General features: G+C 42.2%; 1 protein-coding gene across 1 annotated transcript in view; it reads right to left on the reverse strand.

Moving 5' to 3' along the window:
• Positions 1-18,562, reverse strand: part of RYR3 (ryanodine receptor 3) — a 372,359-nt gene that overhangs the window by 266,609 nt on the left and 87,188 nt on the right. The window contains exons 5-10 of the mRNA XM_048484286.1: positions 17,509-17,583; positions 14,719-14,797; positions 13,443-13,555; positions 12,194-12,293; positions 7,335-7,428; positions 2,583-2,657 (exon numbers count right to left, since the gene is read on the reverse strand). Of these exons, the coding sequence (XP_048340243.1) occupies positions 2,583-2,657; positions 7,335-7,428; positions 12,194-12,293; positions 13,443-13,555; positions 14,719-14,797; positions 17,509-17,583 (536 nt within the window). The remainder of the gene's footprint in view (positions 1-2,582; positions 2,658-7,334; positions 7,429-12,193; positions 12,294-13,442; positions 13,556-14,718; positions 14,798-17,508; positions 17,584-18,562) is intronic.

An 18,562-nucleotide genomic window follows, 5' to 3' on the forward strand; every position in this document is an offset into this window, starting at 1 on the left:
CAGGTCACCTGCTGTCATCAAAAATGGTAGACTGTCATAGGGGCCTGTGGGATGACCTCCCATTTTTGACTTAAGAAGGCACATTGTGGAAGTAGACCATGGCTCTCACATGAGAGAGAGACATTCCTCTAACTGTCCCATATAGTGTTGGCAACAAGCAGGAAAATGGGGGGACAGGGATTTATTTATTTGTTTGTTTGTTTGTTTATTAGGCTTTTATACCGCCCCATCCCCGAAGGGCTCTGGGCGGTGTACAGCATATGAAAATAACAGTGTAAGATAGTTAAAACATTTAAAAGCAGTGATAACCATAACAATTAATTCCAATAGTTATATAATAGGTCTCAATAAAATGAAAATACGAGTGGCGTCCAGCATTCTAGTTTTAAAATTCCCCCCCCAAAAAAGGGAGGAGTGGTGAGTCTCATCAGATGACAAATGGCCCAGATATCAAGGGCCAAAGGAGATGGGGCACCATCAGCGGCTGGTTCCTCCAAAGGCCCGGCGGAACAGCTCCGTCTTACAGGCCCTGCGGAACTCGCCAAGATCCCGCAGGGCCCAAACAGCTGGAGGGAGCATGTTCCACCAGGCTGGGGCCAGAGCCGTAAAGGTCCTGGCCCACGTGGAGGCCAGCTGCATCGCCAAGAGCCAGGGACCACTAGTAGATTGGCCTCAACCGATCGAAGAGGCCATACAGGGACATATGGGGTGATGCGGTCTCGAAGATACGATGGTCCCAGGCCGCATAAGGATTTCTGCTAAGAAAACCTGGAACTGATGTCTCACCTTTCTAGGAACCGCTAGATCATAGAGTCCTAGGGATGACTGACTGCACTTCTGTGGTTTTTCTGGAAACAATATCATGTCATTGGCCCAGCAGCCATTTTTTAAAAAATATATCCTGTGATTGCAAAATGAGAAGTAGCAATGGGGATCCCCCCATCTCTGCCACAGGACCGGCAACCTTAGTCCCAGAGCCTCACCAAGCATAACATGGGAGATTGAGCCATATTTCTGTGCAACATCAAAGCCTCACATAGAACTATGAGTTTGGATATCTTGTGAATTCATTTGATTACTCATTGTCCAGGCCAGGGGTCCCCAAACTACGGCCCGGGGGCCACATGTGGCCCCCTGAAGGCATTTATCCGGCCCACCAGGCATGGCGGCGATGGCTCCATTCATGTGCAGTGGGGGCTCGAGGGAGAGGAGGAACCGGCCCCAACAGCTGTTGATTGCAGTTACATGATGGCACCCCCAAATCTCCACGAATTTTGTGACCCAGAGTTGGAAACCTTACATGTGGCAACGCCTGCTCCGCCCTTCCCTCTCAGCTACTCCATGTGTTGCTCTCAGGCTTTCTGTTCCGCCTCACTCCCATTGGCATCAGCCAGGCTGGCGAATCGCTCGCTGGCTGCTAGGGAGGAAAGAACCCAGGAAGATACCTGATCCTGGGTTAGATGGAATGCTTCATTGGGAAAGTTCTGCTTTTTTTTTACAGGGGAAGGTATTCCACAGCCTCCCCAACAATATTTGGAGCCCACCCTGTACTTGACATACTTTGGTCACTGTTCTAAAAATAGACCATAACAGAAAGGCTGAAAGGTGAAATCAAACATTTTACAATCATTTGTGCACAGGAATTTGTTCATAGTTTTTTTTTAGTCCGGCCCTCCAACAGTCTGAGGGACAGTGAACTGGCCCCCTGTTTAAAAAGTTTGGGGACCCCTGGTCCAGGCAATCAGAATTATATTAAACTCTCACAACAAGAAGGTTTAGTTTTTATACCTTGATCTACCTTTAAGGAGTCTCAAAAAGGTTTATAATATTTTTCCCTTCCCCTTCTCACAACCAATACATTGAAAGATAGATGGGGCTGAAAGTGTTCTAACAGAATTGTGACTAGCCCAAGGTCATCCAGCAAGTTTCATGTGGACAAGCAGGGAAACACATTCATTTACATTGGAGCCCACTCATGGAAAAGTGGGAAATCAAGCCTAATTCTCCAGATTAGAGGCTGCTGCTTTTAACAATTACGCCACCTTGGAATCTTGTGAGAATCTGAGAAATTCCTATAAGGCATGCTTGGTTTGCTACAATGTTTTTTTAACAGCCTGGGAGAAGAGTGCACAAGGAAGAAAGTCTCTAGCTCCTGGACAGCAGTGGCAGAGTCAACAGGAATCCAGACAAGTGGGCAGAAAGGAATATTATGGCACCCTCAAAAACACCTTATTTTGCCTCATGGTAGAGTTTGGTCCTGATAAGTATGAACATGTCACACAAATACCCTGTTTAAATCTACTATTTACAGAATCAAGATGAGAAGTTATATATAAAATAATTTAAATATCATCTAACAGACATAAGAAGAAGAAGAAGAAGAAGAAGAAGAAGAAGAAGAAGAAGAAGAAGAAGAAGAAGAAGAAGAAGAAGAAGAAGAGGAGGAGGAGGAGGAGGAGGAGGAGGAGGAGGAGGAGGAGGAGGAGGAGGAGGAGTTTGGATTTATATCCCCCCTTTCTCTCCTGCAGGAGACTCAAAGGAGCTTACAATCTCCTTGCCCTTCCCCCAAAATACCAAAATACCTTATGCGAAGAGGTTCTACTCTCCACAATGACCTTGCACGTGCAGCAGCTCCTCCTGCTTCATAAAATGCCCGTCTGCAGAAAGATTTATATTTAGAAAATCAGATTTCATAAGCTGTGTGATTTTGCTGTGTGAATATAAATACCAGTAAATTTATACTTTTTGTACATATCATTGAGCAGTCACAAAATGCTTTCATTCACAAAACATACTTCAATTATAGCCTTCATCTACAAAACAAAACGCTGACTGGATACATCCAAATGCACACTTCTTCCATTCTCTTCAACTTGAAATCAGTAAAAAAAAAAAACAGAAGTCTTGTGGCATGCTAAAGATTAATAAACTTTTATTCCAGCATAAACTTTCATCAACAAGAGCCTATGTCTCTAGATGTTATAGACTGAACCTGATTTTGCAGTCATTATATGTAGGAGGTTTGACAATCACAGTCGAACATCATGAAATACAGAAAATATGGAGTGAAATATAACTATGGAAAATTCAATCAGCAAAAAATAATAAGGCTATTCACTAGTTATGTTAAGCTAGTTAACATTCTGCAATGGGTTGAGGAGTCACTTCTGTTACAGTTTTGTTAAGATGGTTTCAGAGAGTAGCCATGTTGGTCGACAGTAGAACAGCCAGTTTTGAGTCCAGTAGCATCTTAGAGATGAACAAGATTATCAGTATATAAGCTTTCAAGAGTCAGAGCTCTCTTTCTCAGATACCAGTACCTCAAAAGCTTGTTGCCTGAAAATTTTGTTGGCTTCTAGGAGCTACTGGACTCAAATCTAGCTTATTTTGCTAAGTTAGTGGCCTCTTCAGCACTGATCTCTGAATGTTTCAGGCCTATGCTTGATTTTGCCCTGAACAATTTTATGGATTCTTTTACTTGTATCCCAGCATTCCACTGACCCAAGTATTTATTTATTTAAATATTTGTCATGCTTTGGTCACAGTTGGCTCTTCCATTGGATGAAAAACCACTGAAGTTGGAGGAAGTTTCCTTAGGCGGAGGAAAGCTACTGGAGGATGGTTGGATCCACTGCTCTAACCTCATACCTGACCTAATCCATGTTTTGATGCAGTCTCTGGCTTAACTTCCATAGATATGTTGCCTGACCCTACTATTTGGTTTTTGTGATTGGTTCCAACCCCCGTGGTAGCCAGTTTATGATTGGTCCAACTTCCATGGAAGTCATTTTGTTATGGCGCTTATTCTCAAAATTCAACAAGGTTTGTGCCCACATTCTTTTAGTTTTGTATTAGCATTTATTTTAAATGATCTGATTAACTCTTTAAACATTTGTAACTTTTTGTTGCAATATAATAGAAAAAAGATGTGTTTGAAAAAAACCTGGCACAATGTATACTTTTTCATTTCTTTTGTATTCTGCTGAGCACTGTGGATATCATCATCAATGTTCCCCTTGATAATTATAATGATTATACTTCCTAGCCAATGTTTAAGCTTCTGCTCATTGTTTCTGTAATGATATGTGTCATACAACTTTCTTGTTCTGGTTGGAAATGCTGAAATTATTCTACCAAATATAACAATTAAAAAAACTAAAGCAATTAACTTCTTTTCTGAGTTGTCAAAAATATTCCAGGAAAGCACCATTAGAATACAGCTCAAATAGATTGTTCTTCTAAAAACATCAAAACAGCCAATCTAGCAAACATTGTACCCCCGACCTCCAATAAAAAAACAAGTATTAAACCACTGCTATATACTGACATGCAACAGATAAATCTTGAAGTCATAATTATTTATGGTATCTTAAACAAGGTATCAATTCTTGGGTTGTTTCCGCACAGCCAGAGCAGGGCTGTTTGCACAAATGGCCCTGCTGGCTGCGCAGCTGGTGGAGCAGGCTCTGCACGGCCGCACAGCATCCCAAATGCTTCCTTACCTCCTCCTGGCTTTTGTCACTCTGTGGAGGCAAGGGGACATGCCCCCATGGTCAGAGCGACGGCTGCAGGGGCAGAGGCCAGGAGGCATGTCTCCTGGCCTCCACAGAGAAATGGAAGCCAGGAGGAGGTAAGGAGGCATTTGGGGCCGGCGCGGGGAAAACGCCGCCTTCCACCCACTGCTGTTCTCATGGCAGCGGGTGAAAGACACCGCTTTTTCCCTGAGCGAGGTTCAAAAGCGGCATTTTGAACCTCACAGCACGAGCACGACACTGCTGCCTGCTGTTTTGAACCTTTGGCAGCACGAGCATGACACTGCTGCCTGCTGCGTGAACAGTGCCCCAAGGACTGTGTTTTTACCATCCTTAGGGCACTGTTATTGGGCTGTGCAGAAACAGCCTTATATTTAAATTCTTCCCTTTTAAGGTTTAGGAAGGTATCTGTGCTTTTAAATATATAACATTTTGTTCCATAGTCATAAGTTGAATTCTATTCAAAGTTACATCTGTGTTAATGTTTTTATAGTACTATTACTTATATTCTGTGTTGAAGATATGAATAATATTCTGGTTATTAATCTGTCCCCAGACCTGGTCTCTGTCCAATTTGACAATTTTGAAGTACTCTGTGCATGGCTGTTCCAGAATGGTTATGATGGAGAAAAGTATCTTCCTTAAGTAGAACTATCTCACCATATGATCTCAGAAGATCAGAGATAGGATAAAAGCAATAAACAGATTATTTGAGGTGACATACAGCATAACTAATGACAAAAATATAGTAATGTTGAAGAATAGTTGACTTGTTTGTATAATGACCCAAATGGCCTTGCAAACACCTGTGCAGATAATGAAGACTGAATTAAAAATTAGGAATGTTCCTTTGATGACAACATGATGGACATCAAAGGAAGATTTCTGGTAAAATATCAGTCATGTTGATTCTACAAAAGAAAATAATCTAAAATACTGATAATTGGATAAGCAGAAAAGTTTGTCACATTTTCTAAGAGTCAGGTGGGGTGCCTTTGATAGATGAAATAAGTATAAAACTATAGAGTAGAACACAATTTTTTCCTTCAATAAACATTATGATGCCTTAGCCACAAGAATTCCTTTTTCTGTCTTTCGATCTCTTTTCTTCAGATGCAGTCTCTCATTTCTTCTTGGCAGCAGCTAATTTGGCTTTTAACTTTGGCTCTTTTCAGCCTTTTGGCTAAGATCAAATATAAAAGTATACTTTTGGCCTTTTTTTTTCATAGTTTCTGTCTCTCTCCTCATTTTTTCTTCCAAAGCTACTGGATCTCTCTACAGGTACAATGAATTTCTTGGAACATCGAATTGCACATAATATTTTATCTGGTGGTGTCCCTGGGTCAGGTGGAAAGGGGTCTTCAGCAACTCCATTCTTTTTAGGTGCACACTGACCCAATTTGGATTATAACCACAGCCCATGCAGCGAGGGGATTTAGACTTTGCCTCTTGGCCAATTTTCTGGGCTGAAATTGTCTGGAGAAACATTGTTTGCGCTATTGGGGGCAGCACATGTACTGATCAACTTCACATTGTTTCCACAAGAGTGCTATAGCATCCCCAATAGCATCCCCAATGTGCTATAGCATCCCCAATAGCATCCCCAATTCCATTTTTGAAGGAAAAGGTCTAAGCCCCTTATTTCTGCAAGCTGATCCAACTTGGATCAGTGAATGCCTGGATAGCACAGAACTGCACAGAATGTTTTGGTACCTAACTAAGAGTTGCTGGGTGGGACTTGGAGTCTCTTGGAATTATAACTGATCTCCAGCCACAGAGATCAGTCCAGTGGTGGGATTCAGCAGGTTCGCACCACTTCGGCAGAACCGGTTGTTAAAATGGTGCTTGTGTAACCCCCATGCCCAGAATGGGTTGAACCAGTAACGGGGTGGAGACTCAGAGCAGCAGAAAGGCTGCAGAGCTCTTTGGAGAAGACAAGGCTACCAGACTCGGACCTTGGTTGTATAAGCCCTTGACACCTTGTTAAGGTAAACTGCAATATTGTTGGGAACTACTGGGAAGGTAGTTTATTTTTGCTATGTTGTAAATGTTGGAGTTTATTGTTTCAGGGTTTCTTTTTGTGGTTGTAATGGGTGAGAGTTCTCCTGGAAACCTTCATCATGTTGCATCCTGTTCATCAAGCCCTTGGAGTCTTCAGGAGCCAACCCACTTGCAAAGAAGAATTGGACTTGGCAGTATCAGTAAATTGTAACTAGAAGGACTTGAAATGCAACCTGAACAGGACCTTGAATTGTAATGTTAAATGTTGATGTTTAATGTTATTTGTAACGAGAAGTAAACTGTTTTGTTTAAATTTGGTTCTTTGCAACTCCTTCCAAGTACTGCCCCACAGAACCCACAAGCTGAGGTTACACTTGCAAACAACCTGTTGTTATAATTATTTGAATCCCACCACTGGAACCGGTTGTTAAATTATTTGAATCTCACCATTGGATCAGTCCCCTGGTATCAGGGATGGTGCCTGGGGATTGAGGGCCGTTCCTGGCAGCTGTATGATGCAAAGAAGTGTTGAGACTAGTTAAATAAATGAAGCCACAGCCCTTAGTCATTCAAAGGGTTGCCAGAAATTGGAAGCAACTTGACAGTATGCAACACAAACACACATAGAATGAATACTGATACCCTTGATTACCTGTATTAATTGTGGAGTCAGTGTATTGCAGTGATTAAACTAGAACATGAGAGATTGGAGTTCAAATTCTTGTTGACCTACCATAGCAGCAATCAAGTAACATTGTAAAATAAAATATAGAGAAGTATAACATATATAGTATAACTCACTTGTAGGGTGAATCATTCTGTTCTGTAGATGAGATGGTCAAACACTCATCATGGCCATGAAATAAACGTAATACATGCCCTCCAAGAAGATATCCTAGAGTAGAAGAACAGTCACTACTTTTGTGAAACAAGTAACAATATCATCTGGCAAACTTGATGTAGTAGTTGCATAAATCTTATGGTAGGGGTTCCCACTGTGGCACCTGTGGGCACCATAGCAGTCACTGAACCCCTTTCATGGAGAGCATCAAGTATTTTTTACAGAGTGCATAAAGCCCAGTGGACCTTTTGCCTAAAAACTTTTGATTTGTCATTAGAAATCTGATTGTCTGTGCAGATTAAAAAACTATGGCCGTTTCCGCACGGCCTCCTTGCGCCCCCACGCCGCCAGGAGTGCGGGCGGCGCATGAAGCCCGCTCGGCGATGAACGTGGTTTAAGCCGAGGCCGGCAGGCGGGTAGATGTAGACGTAGGCTTTACTACCGCCCACTCATGGAATTGTCACTCTTCATTCATTAGTCGCCTGCGCTGGGCGTGCCGCAGCCCGCCACGCTGCCCTCCGACCCCTGGAGGTCAGAGGACAGTGTGGGCGGGGCTGCGACGCTCCAGCAGGCTTACCGAATTTATAACACCGTGGAGGGGCGGAGACGGGAGACAGCGTCTTCCCAGAGGCGCGGTTCGCACCGCGCCACCGGGAAGACGCTTCCTCCCCAACAACAACCCTTTAAAGGGTTGTTGTTTAGGGCGGCCTGAGGCCACCCTGGGGGGAGGGAAGCACATCCAAGTCGCCGCTGCTGCATTGCAGCAGCGGCGCCTGTGCGAACGGCGGCCTGGGGGCGGCGTTTTTACCGCCCCCAGGCCGTCGTTAATTGGCCGTGCGGAAACGGCCTATGTTTTGGAGGTGGAAGTTACAACAGCATAAGAATCTTCACTGCATGACTGAAGATAAGTTGTGTGAAAGAAAGAATTTACTTTTAATCAATACATTAATTTAAAAAGGCATTCTCTTAGGTTGAGCTTCTTGCCTGAAGGAGTAACTGAGGAATGACTGTTAGAGATATGTACAGGCTCACTTGCTGACCTTTTGTGGTTGCACCCACCACTTTGTGTCAGAATTCCAAAAGTGCCTACAGGCTCAAAATGGTTGGAGAATCACCAGGTTTCAAATATGCCTCAGCTGTGAATTCACAAAAAAAGCTTTAGAAAGTCATTCTGTCTCATTCTCAACTTCATCTGTACGATTACCTACTGCAAGAATATAATATAATTTATGTGGGCATACACTCTGTAATACAATACTGTTATTATTAATTGAACACGATGAAAACAACATGTTTTCAGTGACAGACAACTGATCTAGAAACCTCGTTTTTATTTAAAAATATGAGGAAGCGATAATTAGTGAGAGTTTTAAAATTGGGGAAATTTGAAAACAGCTCTGGCTGGGTCATGGGATTCATTCATATCTACTTGTGCTTCTCTCAATTTGGGCCAGAGAGTTCAATGAGGATCCAAACTTCATATATTTTTTCTGAGGCAAAATTTGGACATACTGAAAACTTAAAGGACTGTTTCTGCAGGATAAAAAATCTTTGGTGAAAGAGAAGTTCAGAACACGGTAGTATAGTTGACAGAGCGGATTGTTGAGATCATTCAAACATGTCCCCAGGGTTTTAACATGCTCTTCCACAAATTTTTCCCAAGCCATCCCTGTTTCACAAAATTAATCATTTGTATAATAATCAGTACTGCACAGTGGGAGAAAGTGATATGGGAAGGGTAAACAATTTGGCTGTTCTCTAGATTTACATGTTAATGGAAAGCAACTTTCCAATCAATTTAACATAGAGTTTACAACAAAAGAAAGCACTTTATTTCTCAGGAAAAAGAGGGAAAAATAATTCATGTGCACCTCAGTGTAAACTATTTTAAACTCCCCAGTTGAATAACTATCAAGCTAATATGTATATTTAAAGAGAAGCACTGCAAATGAAATAGCATTCTAGATATTATGCACCTACTTAGAATAATGCCATCAGAAAACTGTTCAAATAATTCTGGATTCAAGCCCAATACAACTGAAATCTGGATTCAAGCCCAATACAATTTGAAAATGTCCTGGCTCATCACAGTTCCTCACATCAGTTTCCCTGGCCCCTCCCTACAGAGATTTGAAGAATTCCTAGAACTTCATTTTATGTTGGTATTCAGATTGCAGAGCGAAGAAAAGGTATTTTAGGGACCTTCCGCACTTACTGTGTTGTACCGGTTTCTACTCAGGTTCAACTCAGTGTATCCGCACTACAACCGAGCTCGACGTTGTCTTGTCGCTGTTCCCCCCGCTCGGAACCGCGACATCCCTGTCGCAGTTATGAACTGCGACTCGCTGGTGGAACAAGGTCGATATCGCTTCGAAGCTTCGAAATGCGGACGCATCGAAACGACACCGCATCCATTCAACCAATCAGGAGCCGCTTCGTTCGCATGCGCAGAACGGGAGAGTCGTGATGGGTAGAGAGTGCGGCTTTTTTAATACAGTTTCCCTCACGTTTCGAAGCTACGATATCGAGATCGTTTCAAAGTGACGAGGAGAAATCACTGACTGGAAAAATTTTGGCGCCAAAGCTTCGTAGCTCCGACTACGCCAGAAGTAGTTCAGCGTGTCAATGCTACGTAGCTGCGACGTACGGAAACTGTAAAAAAAAAACAAAGAACGTTCCCGTTTCCCTCCGTAACACAAGCGCCAATCACGATTGAGGAGCGAAACAGGTACCCGCCCACTTAGCTCGGTTCCAGGGGGCCAAGGAAGTTGCTGTGCGGACAGCCAGGAATCGCCCCCCATTGAAGGGAACCGAGTCGACCTTCACTCCCTTTTGTAGTGCGGAAACACCCTATGTGAATAAACACAGTATCAAGAACCTTACACTTCTTTTGTAAATATGTTCTATCAGGAAGCTTTTCATTTGACCTGGATGATTCAGAGGGAGAGGTGAGATAGCAAGGTCTTGTTTATTATCCTCTCTGGAACCAACTACAATTGTCCAAAGAGCTGTTTCAGGGCTTTTCCACATTACCAGTTCAAGCACACACATAGTGCTATATTTTCAACCACAAAACAGCACATCTGTGGCTGTTTATTTTCAAGTATAAAAGTGTGCATCATGTCATGCCATAGTAGCTTACATTTATTTCCTATAATAAAAAAGGTAATGGTGGACTGCATGATCTGGAATGACTGGTGATTTATGTTAATCTCCATACAGTCCACAATTACAAAATTATTATGGTCTTGTTGTTAAGTCATGCTGCCTTCTGTAGAACTTTGCAGTGTTCCTCCCACCTTTTATTCTTCTCATCTGCTTTCATTCATTTATTTAAAAACTGTTATTTAACTTTTAGATATTGAACACTGGTTTATCCAGACTGCTGTACACAACTCAAACACCTCCAATTAGCATAGATACCCCTGTGCATAATTTGCATGTCATAGAGTCAGTGCATATCTTAGCATCTACAATTCCGTATTGTCGAAGGCTTTCACAGCCGGAATCACTTGGGTGCTGTGTGGTTTCCGGGCTGTATGGCCGTGTTCTGGCAGCATTCTCTCCTGACGTTTCGCCTGCATCTATGCCAGCCACAGATGCAGGCGAAACACCAGGAGAGAATGCTGCCAGAACACGGCCATACAGCCCAGAAACCACACAGCACCCAAATCTACAATTCTTTTTGTAACTTTCATTTTCCTAACTGCCGAGTTGTATCATTTTAAGGCTGCTTGTTTGTTGTCTGAATTATCAGCATTCCATTAAAATAACTACAACTATGAGTACAACTATGAGACCCATTAGGAAGGGTAACTTTGTAGGCTAGGGTATACCAACCAGCATGTCTTATGGTTAGAGTGTTGAAGTTATCAGGGAAATCCAGGGCCATTCCGCATGGGCGAAATACAGCAGCCCAGGGATGGCAAAAACGGCGTCCCTGGGCTGCTGTTCGCACAGGAGGCACTGCGCCATCCTGGCCGCCTGGGAGAGTCCACCCGGGAGCGGTGTCCTGGCCGCCTGGGAGTGATGCTTGTTGAGTGAGGTTGTTGCAAAGTGGCGTCTTCCCGTTGGCGCGGTGCAAACCTCACAGCTGGGAAGACGCCGTTTTTCCCATCGCCTCCACTGACCTTCATGTCCAGCATCGCTCTGGAGGGCTGTAGAGACCCACCCATGGTGCCTTCCAACCCCTGGAGGTCAGAGGGCAGCGTGGGCGGGTCCCTGCAGCCCTCCAGAGCGACACTGGACATGAAGGTCAGTGGAGGGGGTTGACCGAGAGGTGGCTTTGTGTGGAGCCGCCTCTCCAACTGGGGGGGAAGTGGGGGCCGCTCGCATGTTAGCGTGCGAATGGTCCCCAAGCCTCCACCGGCATAAATTATGCTGGTGGAGGCTCGTTTCCATGTGTGTGCGGAAAGGGCCCTAGATTCAAAACCCTATTCTCCTATGAAGCTCAGTGGGTGACTTGCCCAGTCACTATTTGTCAGCCTTCCACAGGGGAAAGTATGTATGTGAGTGCAGAGTTACCTGAAACAAGACACATCTGTTATAAAACTCAAATGATACAGCAACCTGATGAATTTGGACTGGAATTTGGACTGAATTTGGTGACACAGCACCTTGATTTGTGACACAGCAAACCTTACACAGTTACCAAATGAAGGGAACAGACAAAATATCAGGCAGAGAATGATGTTGAAATCCTTTGAAAACTAATATTCCATTTAGGATTTGAAGAATAAAGATATGATTTGCTTTTTAAAATTATTACATAAAGGTAAAACTGCAGTTTTAGATAGTATCAAGGCATAAATCAACAAACCTTCCTCAATGCTGCTTCCTGAACGTGTGGGGTGCACATTCCATAGTGTTTGCATAAAAGAAGCATCCACTTGTATGTTTCCATATGATACAGAGAGATGCTGAAAAAGAAATGCAACAGTAAAACATGTAAATGAAGTAATAAAATGATAATGGCTGTATAAAAGGATAGATTAGGGTGGCCAGCCTCCAGGAGGTGTCTGGAACTCTCACAGACATATGATCTCCAGACTATACAGGTCAGTTACCCTGCAGAAAATGGCTGCTTTAAAGGTAAGACTTTATTACTTTATATCCACTGAGGTCCCTCCCCTCCCCAAACACTGTCCTCTCCAGGCCCCACCCCCAAAGCTCCAGGAATTTCCCATTCTGGAGTCAGTAACCCCACTTCACAAATGAATGTATGCCACAATAAATAGATGGGTGTAATTTATCTATTCATTTTTATCTTGTTTTTCTGTAAGGAGCTCATGGTTTGTAAACAGAACCAGTGAAACAATGCTAAGAAGAAACAATTGTCCTGTTCAGACTAATCCAGGGGAGATTTGCATCTCTTTGACTTCAGCATGAAATAAATGGGCCTTTTCCTTTCTAAAATTATTTTGCGACATCCTTTACCTATTTCTTCTATCAATCAAAATCATATTTCAGGTTACACCCAATGAACACTCCATTTTTCCAGAACACTGGTTCAACTTAATGAAGGTACAGAATAGACATTTTGCTGATTTTTTTTTATTTTAGGGAAAGACACTAAGACAGGATTGCCAAGCTTCCGGCTGCGGCAGGAGACATTGCACCAGTACACCTCTCTTTCTACCATCACTCAGAGTAGCTGCAGGAGAAAGAAGAAATGTAAATCACAATTGAACTAACAGTATGATGTCAGTTCCGGGGAAAACATGGAAGCGATGTCTGTCCTCTCTAGGAATAAATGGAAACTCTATGGTTTCATCATACAGTTAATTTGATTCCTAGAGAGGCTTGATGTCACTTCCATGTTTTCCTGGGAAGTGATGTCACACTGCCACCAGTGGTGCCCTGCATGTCTCCACTATTTTGAGATTCCTGCTGGTTGCTAGGCAATCATAATCTAGTTCTATCACAGTTCTATCAAAAGGAAAAGCGTCTATATAAGAAACATGCAGTTTACAATTTGGAAATTGTGAAAGTGGGGATAAAAACTGAAAACAAGAAGACTGTAGGTGAGGACCCATACCAAAGAGTCATGAAGATTCATAAGCCCTTACCAGGTATCTTTCAGAAGACACATTAACCAAGATAAGATCATCCCCAATACGGACCTTTTCTCCTTCCGACCTTTGTTTAGAGGCGGGATGTATGGTCCACCAGCAAGCTTCACCTACAGTGCACAGAGGTGCTAATATTATCTACTGATTATATTATCCACTGATAATACTTCTGCTTTTCAGCTAACATTGAGTCTATGCAGTAGGCACAAATTACATTAAATACACATATTATGTGAGAAGGAGATTCTCAGCTAACATAGATGGATCCAGGTACAAGAAAAGCTGTTTTCTGATGATCTTCTGATGATGTCACTTGCTCTCCAGTGGGGTTTACACTGGTGTACATGGTTCTCTTCCCCTACATTTTATTCTCCCAACAACCCTGTGAAGTTGTGTGCCAAGCTCAAGGTCACCCAGAAGGCTCCATGACAGAATGGGGATCCGTGGGTCTTCCAGATCCTAATGACTCACCCTAACCACTATATTACACTAGCTCTAGCTGATGCTGTACTAATACTAATTTTTCTGATTATTTCATATGGAAACTCAGAAGATATCTGCAAAGCATATAACATAGAATTTCATTTTACATGTAGACAGCATTCAGTTTCCTTCATGGGCACTTTTTATCATCACAATGTGTGTCTAAAAATTTCACTAGTCTTATTGAAGCTGCTATACTTTCCTTTAAAATCCTCCTCATGTTTTATCTTACCAAGGTTTGCCAAATTTGCTCCAAATATTGCATTAAGCAAAACTAAACAGATATGAACTTCTGTGCTTCCCATTTTAAATCGCATGACTTGCCACTGAATATTAGGACCAGTGAAAATTTACCTTAGTTTTCAGTCACTATTGCTATTTCATGCTTTTATATGACCACCGTTATCCATTTGGGTAACTATACTTGTTGCTGAAATTCCAGTCATTTCCACCCACTGAAATTCTAACAAATCCCAGAAAAGTATCTTTCTACATAAATATATATATATAACAAAACTGGAAATGTTGCATCTCTACAACCCTGCCTAAGGGACCTAGAAAACCTATCTGACCCTAGCAGCAGTCAAAGCACTCTTTTCCTCCTCTGCTTCTTCCTCTCCCATCTCCCTTTGAAGGTTCTGGGGGCCCTGATTGGCTGTTGCTTGTGTTCTCTGCCAGACCATGATACAACATGGATCTAAAGATATGAAAAAGGACAGACTTGGCTCTGTCACAGCACTGCATAGCTGAGTTAAGGTGGGAAGGGTCATGCTTTTCTGAGCATACATACCTGCTGCATTTTCTTGTAGCCCCACATCAAATGCAAGTTTATCTGTCTGAGACCTTGATGTAGTCAAACATGTCAAATACTGAAAAACATCAATTGAAATCAACTAATTATGTTCTATACAATCTTGTGCCCCAAGTCTACTGGAACCTAAGCTCTTTCTATATTACTTGGTACATATGGAATAGATACCTACAATGAAATAAAAAGGAAAGCCCCTGCAGATATCAAATTCAAGAACAGGACTTTATTAAAGTTCCATTAAAGCAATCATCAGATTAGGATGACTGGCCTCAAAGATAGTCTATATTTTACATGCCATTATTCAGGAATCATAGAGCATTATGGCTGAAGGTTTTTTTACATCAACAGATGGATTTAGTATCAAAGGTAGACTTTTATAGAACAGTTTTCTCTATAAATGTTTCATGTCCATGTTTTAAAAATAAACCTCAATTACAGGTTTTCACAAGTGAATGACGCCTGTGCATACTGTTGAGAAATGGTTGCTGTGCAACAGAGGACTCATATGGTGACTGTCTAGTGGGTCACTCCTGTTCTGTTTCCAAAGGATACGCAAAAGGACACTGCTTTTCAAAACACTGCAATTTTTCATAGAAGAGATCGACAAATTTATTGATGCTTTTGTTATTCTTCCCCTTTCTGTTTATTACTACTACTTATTAATAGGAGGTTTTATCTTTGGAACATTTCTTATTTATAAATAAATACTCCAGACAATTACAATACTATTTGCTATCTCATACACAAATTTACACACAGTAAGGACTTGTGGGAGGCATCTCATTTCTCTTTCACCCACTATTTCCTTTTTCACTTTCCTGAAAGATATTCCATGGTATTACACCCTTCTGCAGTCCCTCCTCTCCTCAAATGCCATAGACCTCAAAGCTCCACTCCTCAAATCTCTAGGAATTTCCCAATCTGGAGATGGCAACCCTACAGAGGTGTCTCTATGGGTGTCAAAGGGGATCATTTGACCCAAGCACCATGCATTTAGGTCACGTGGGGAGGGTGCATTTTGTGGTGGTGCACCACTACAACCCTGTTTCCTTCCCAACCAACAGACAACCTTCCTTTATCTGCCCCTTCACCGTAAGCTTACTCCCTAGCAGGTTATATCTAGAAAAACTGTGTCCTAGTTATGTGGTGCTGGCCACTAGGCCAGGTTCACTTACATGGTAGAGAACCTTCATGGAATTATGGGGAGCACCTCACTTTCCCCTGCATCCTATTCCCCTGCTATTTCCTCTTTTTTTCCCCTGGAAACCCCCCCATCCCACATACTCTGACCTTTCCCTGCCCCATTCTCTCCTTCTGAGCCATTCACCCAACTTTTATCTATGGTACATCTTCAGCTATATTTATTCTTTCTTTCATTTATACTCCAACTTTCCCCATAGCAGGGACCAAAGCAGCTTACAACATTCTCCTCGTTTTTAAAAAACCTGCGAGCTGAAATTATGTGACTGGTCTGAAACCACCCAATTAACTTCTGCAGTCAGACAAGGATTTGAAGCTGAGCCTCTCAGACCCTACTCTGAAAAGCTGTAACAGCTATACCACACTGGCTATTATAGAATGGTTGCTGCTGAACAGTAGCAAGCAGGCCAGGGTAGCTTAGTCATGCAAGTTGGGTGGAATCACCCAGAGGTTGTTGACAGGACTAGTATTACCAGCCTCCAGGTAGGACCTGAAGATCTCCCAGAATCACAACTGAACTCCAGAAAAGAGAAATCTATACCTTGGAGGAAACAGATGCTCTGGAGGGTGGATGTATGGCTTTATATCCAGCTGAGACCTCTCCCCTCCCCAAACTCTGCCCTCCTCAGATGGCACCACAAAATGTCCAGGAATCTCCCAACCTGGAGCTGGTAACCCTAGCCAAGTCAGCCCCCCAAAACCAAAACAGACCTGGAAAGGGTTCTGCCCCTCCCCCTCCTTTTTACTGACAAAACCAAACCTGAAATCTGAAATTTGTGGTTGCCTAGGAACAGCCACCAAGAGACTCCAATGCTTAAAGCTAAATACACTTCATGTATAATTTTGGGAGATTTTACACACATGCTCAATGTTTTGGGTTTTTTTTAAGATTTCAGATTTTTCTGCAACCCTAGGGTGTAGTTCAGGTTTGTAGAAAGATGTGTCTTGCCTGTTTACTGTTCCAGGCTCCAGATTTAAGTATCCTCATATTTGGCTGACTTTGCTATTAGAATGTAAGATAAAATCTAGTTTCAATTGACCATGACCACAAGACAGTTTAAAGCAGTGTAAAGTGAAAGGATGTGGGAGACCCTGGTTATGCAACACGACTGAGATGTGGAAGGTTAATGCAAAACAGCAGAGTGGAGATGGGCCCACTTAATCTTGGATGATCCCTGTCGTTCATTTGCTACTCCAGGAGGTGGCATGAATGCACTCTGCAGAAGAAAGGTTAGAATATGGAAAACAAGATGTGGAGCTTCTTGTTGGAATCTCCCAATTCCAACATCAAGCTTCCTTTCTTAGAGGGAGATGTCTTTGACAGAGATGGTTGGTGGAGAATTAGGGAGGGGGGCTTCAAACAAGGACACTGAAGTGGAGAAAGTAATTTCCTATTTCGGGAGTGGGGAGGAGAGGGAGAGAGAGACTTGGGAGCACAGCAATCTAGAGTCTGCACTTGTTATCCCATTCCTCTTCCTCTGCTCACCTACTAATACAACATACAAGTACCTGTCTCCATCCTTCCATCCCCAGAATGACAGGCAGGCACTTGATTAGGGAACAACTTACCATTCCACTGAAGGAATGACGCAGTAGAATAGCATGGCCATACAGCAGTGTTCTATGACCACCTCCTCGGGCTGCCTGAAGAATATTAGAAGGAAAACTGAGTAAACAAGTGGAATAAAAACTATGAGACTTAATTACCTTAATAGTAAGAAATAACATACATTTTTCAGTGAAGCTACTGGATTAGCCTGGGATTTTTAGTGGAATATAAATTTATTATTATTTATTTATTTAATTTAATAGACCGCCCTACCCCCCGAAGGGCTCATTTAGAATGATGCCAGAATTTATACCAATATTTACATATTTTTGTGAGAAATAACAAACGCTTACAGATGAACATCAATGCTCTGACCTTGCCCCACCCAATTAAGCCAAAATAATTCAAATGGAAATTGATTAGAAAGTTGGTGCACATGCTCAGACAAAGCATGCTGTACTCAGAGAATACACTATCCTGAGAGAATATACCTTCAAAATTCTAGTAAAGGATTGTACAACTGCATATTATTCTCCCCCTTTTAAAACCCTGCCTATGGAAAGTTAGCAATCCTAGAAGATTTGAATGTTCAGGCACATTTCAAACATGGTGCCAGTTTTCTCAAAAAGTATACAACATATTCTTACTGTGTACAGTAAATGTAATCCACTATTGACTGATACATCAGTAATAGTCAGCACTAATGGCAAAAATCAAGCAAGGAGAGTCACAATATGGAATACTCTATGCAGAATCAGTAGCTTTACAGAACCTGATAGGGCTACTTGTATCACTTATAGCATAATCCTGTGCAGTTGCTATCCTGCACTTCTGACATTCCACAAGCAATGTAACACGGAATTGATCAGGAAGGCATTTTTATAAAGGTACTGATCAGGAGGGCATTTTTATAAAAGTAACCAGGCTACAGAATAATGGTGTGGTTCATAAAGGCACTTCTATGAAGGGAAAAGTACTGTATCTATACCACTGTAGTATGTATGTGTTATCTTTTTATTACATTAATCGTTGTGCTCTTACTGCATGTTTTCTACTTCTGCAATTCCATTTTCT

The sequence above is a fragment of the Sphaerodactylus townsendi genome, linkage group LG02 (assembly GCF_021028975.2).
Source record: "Sphaerodactylus townsendi isolate TG3544 linkage group LG02, MPM_Stown_v2.3, whole genome shotgun sequence".
Lineage (NCBI taxonomy): Eukaryota > Metazoa > Chordata > Lepidosauria > Squamata > Sphaerodactylidae > Sphaerodactylus > Sphaerodactylus townsendi.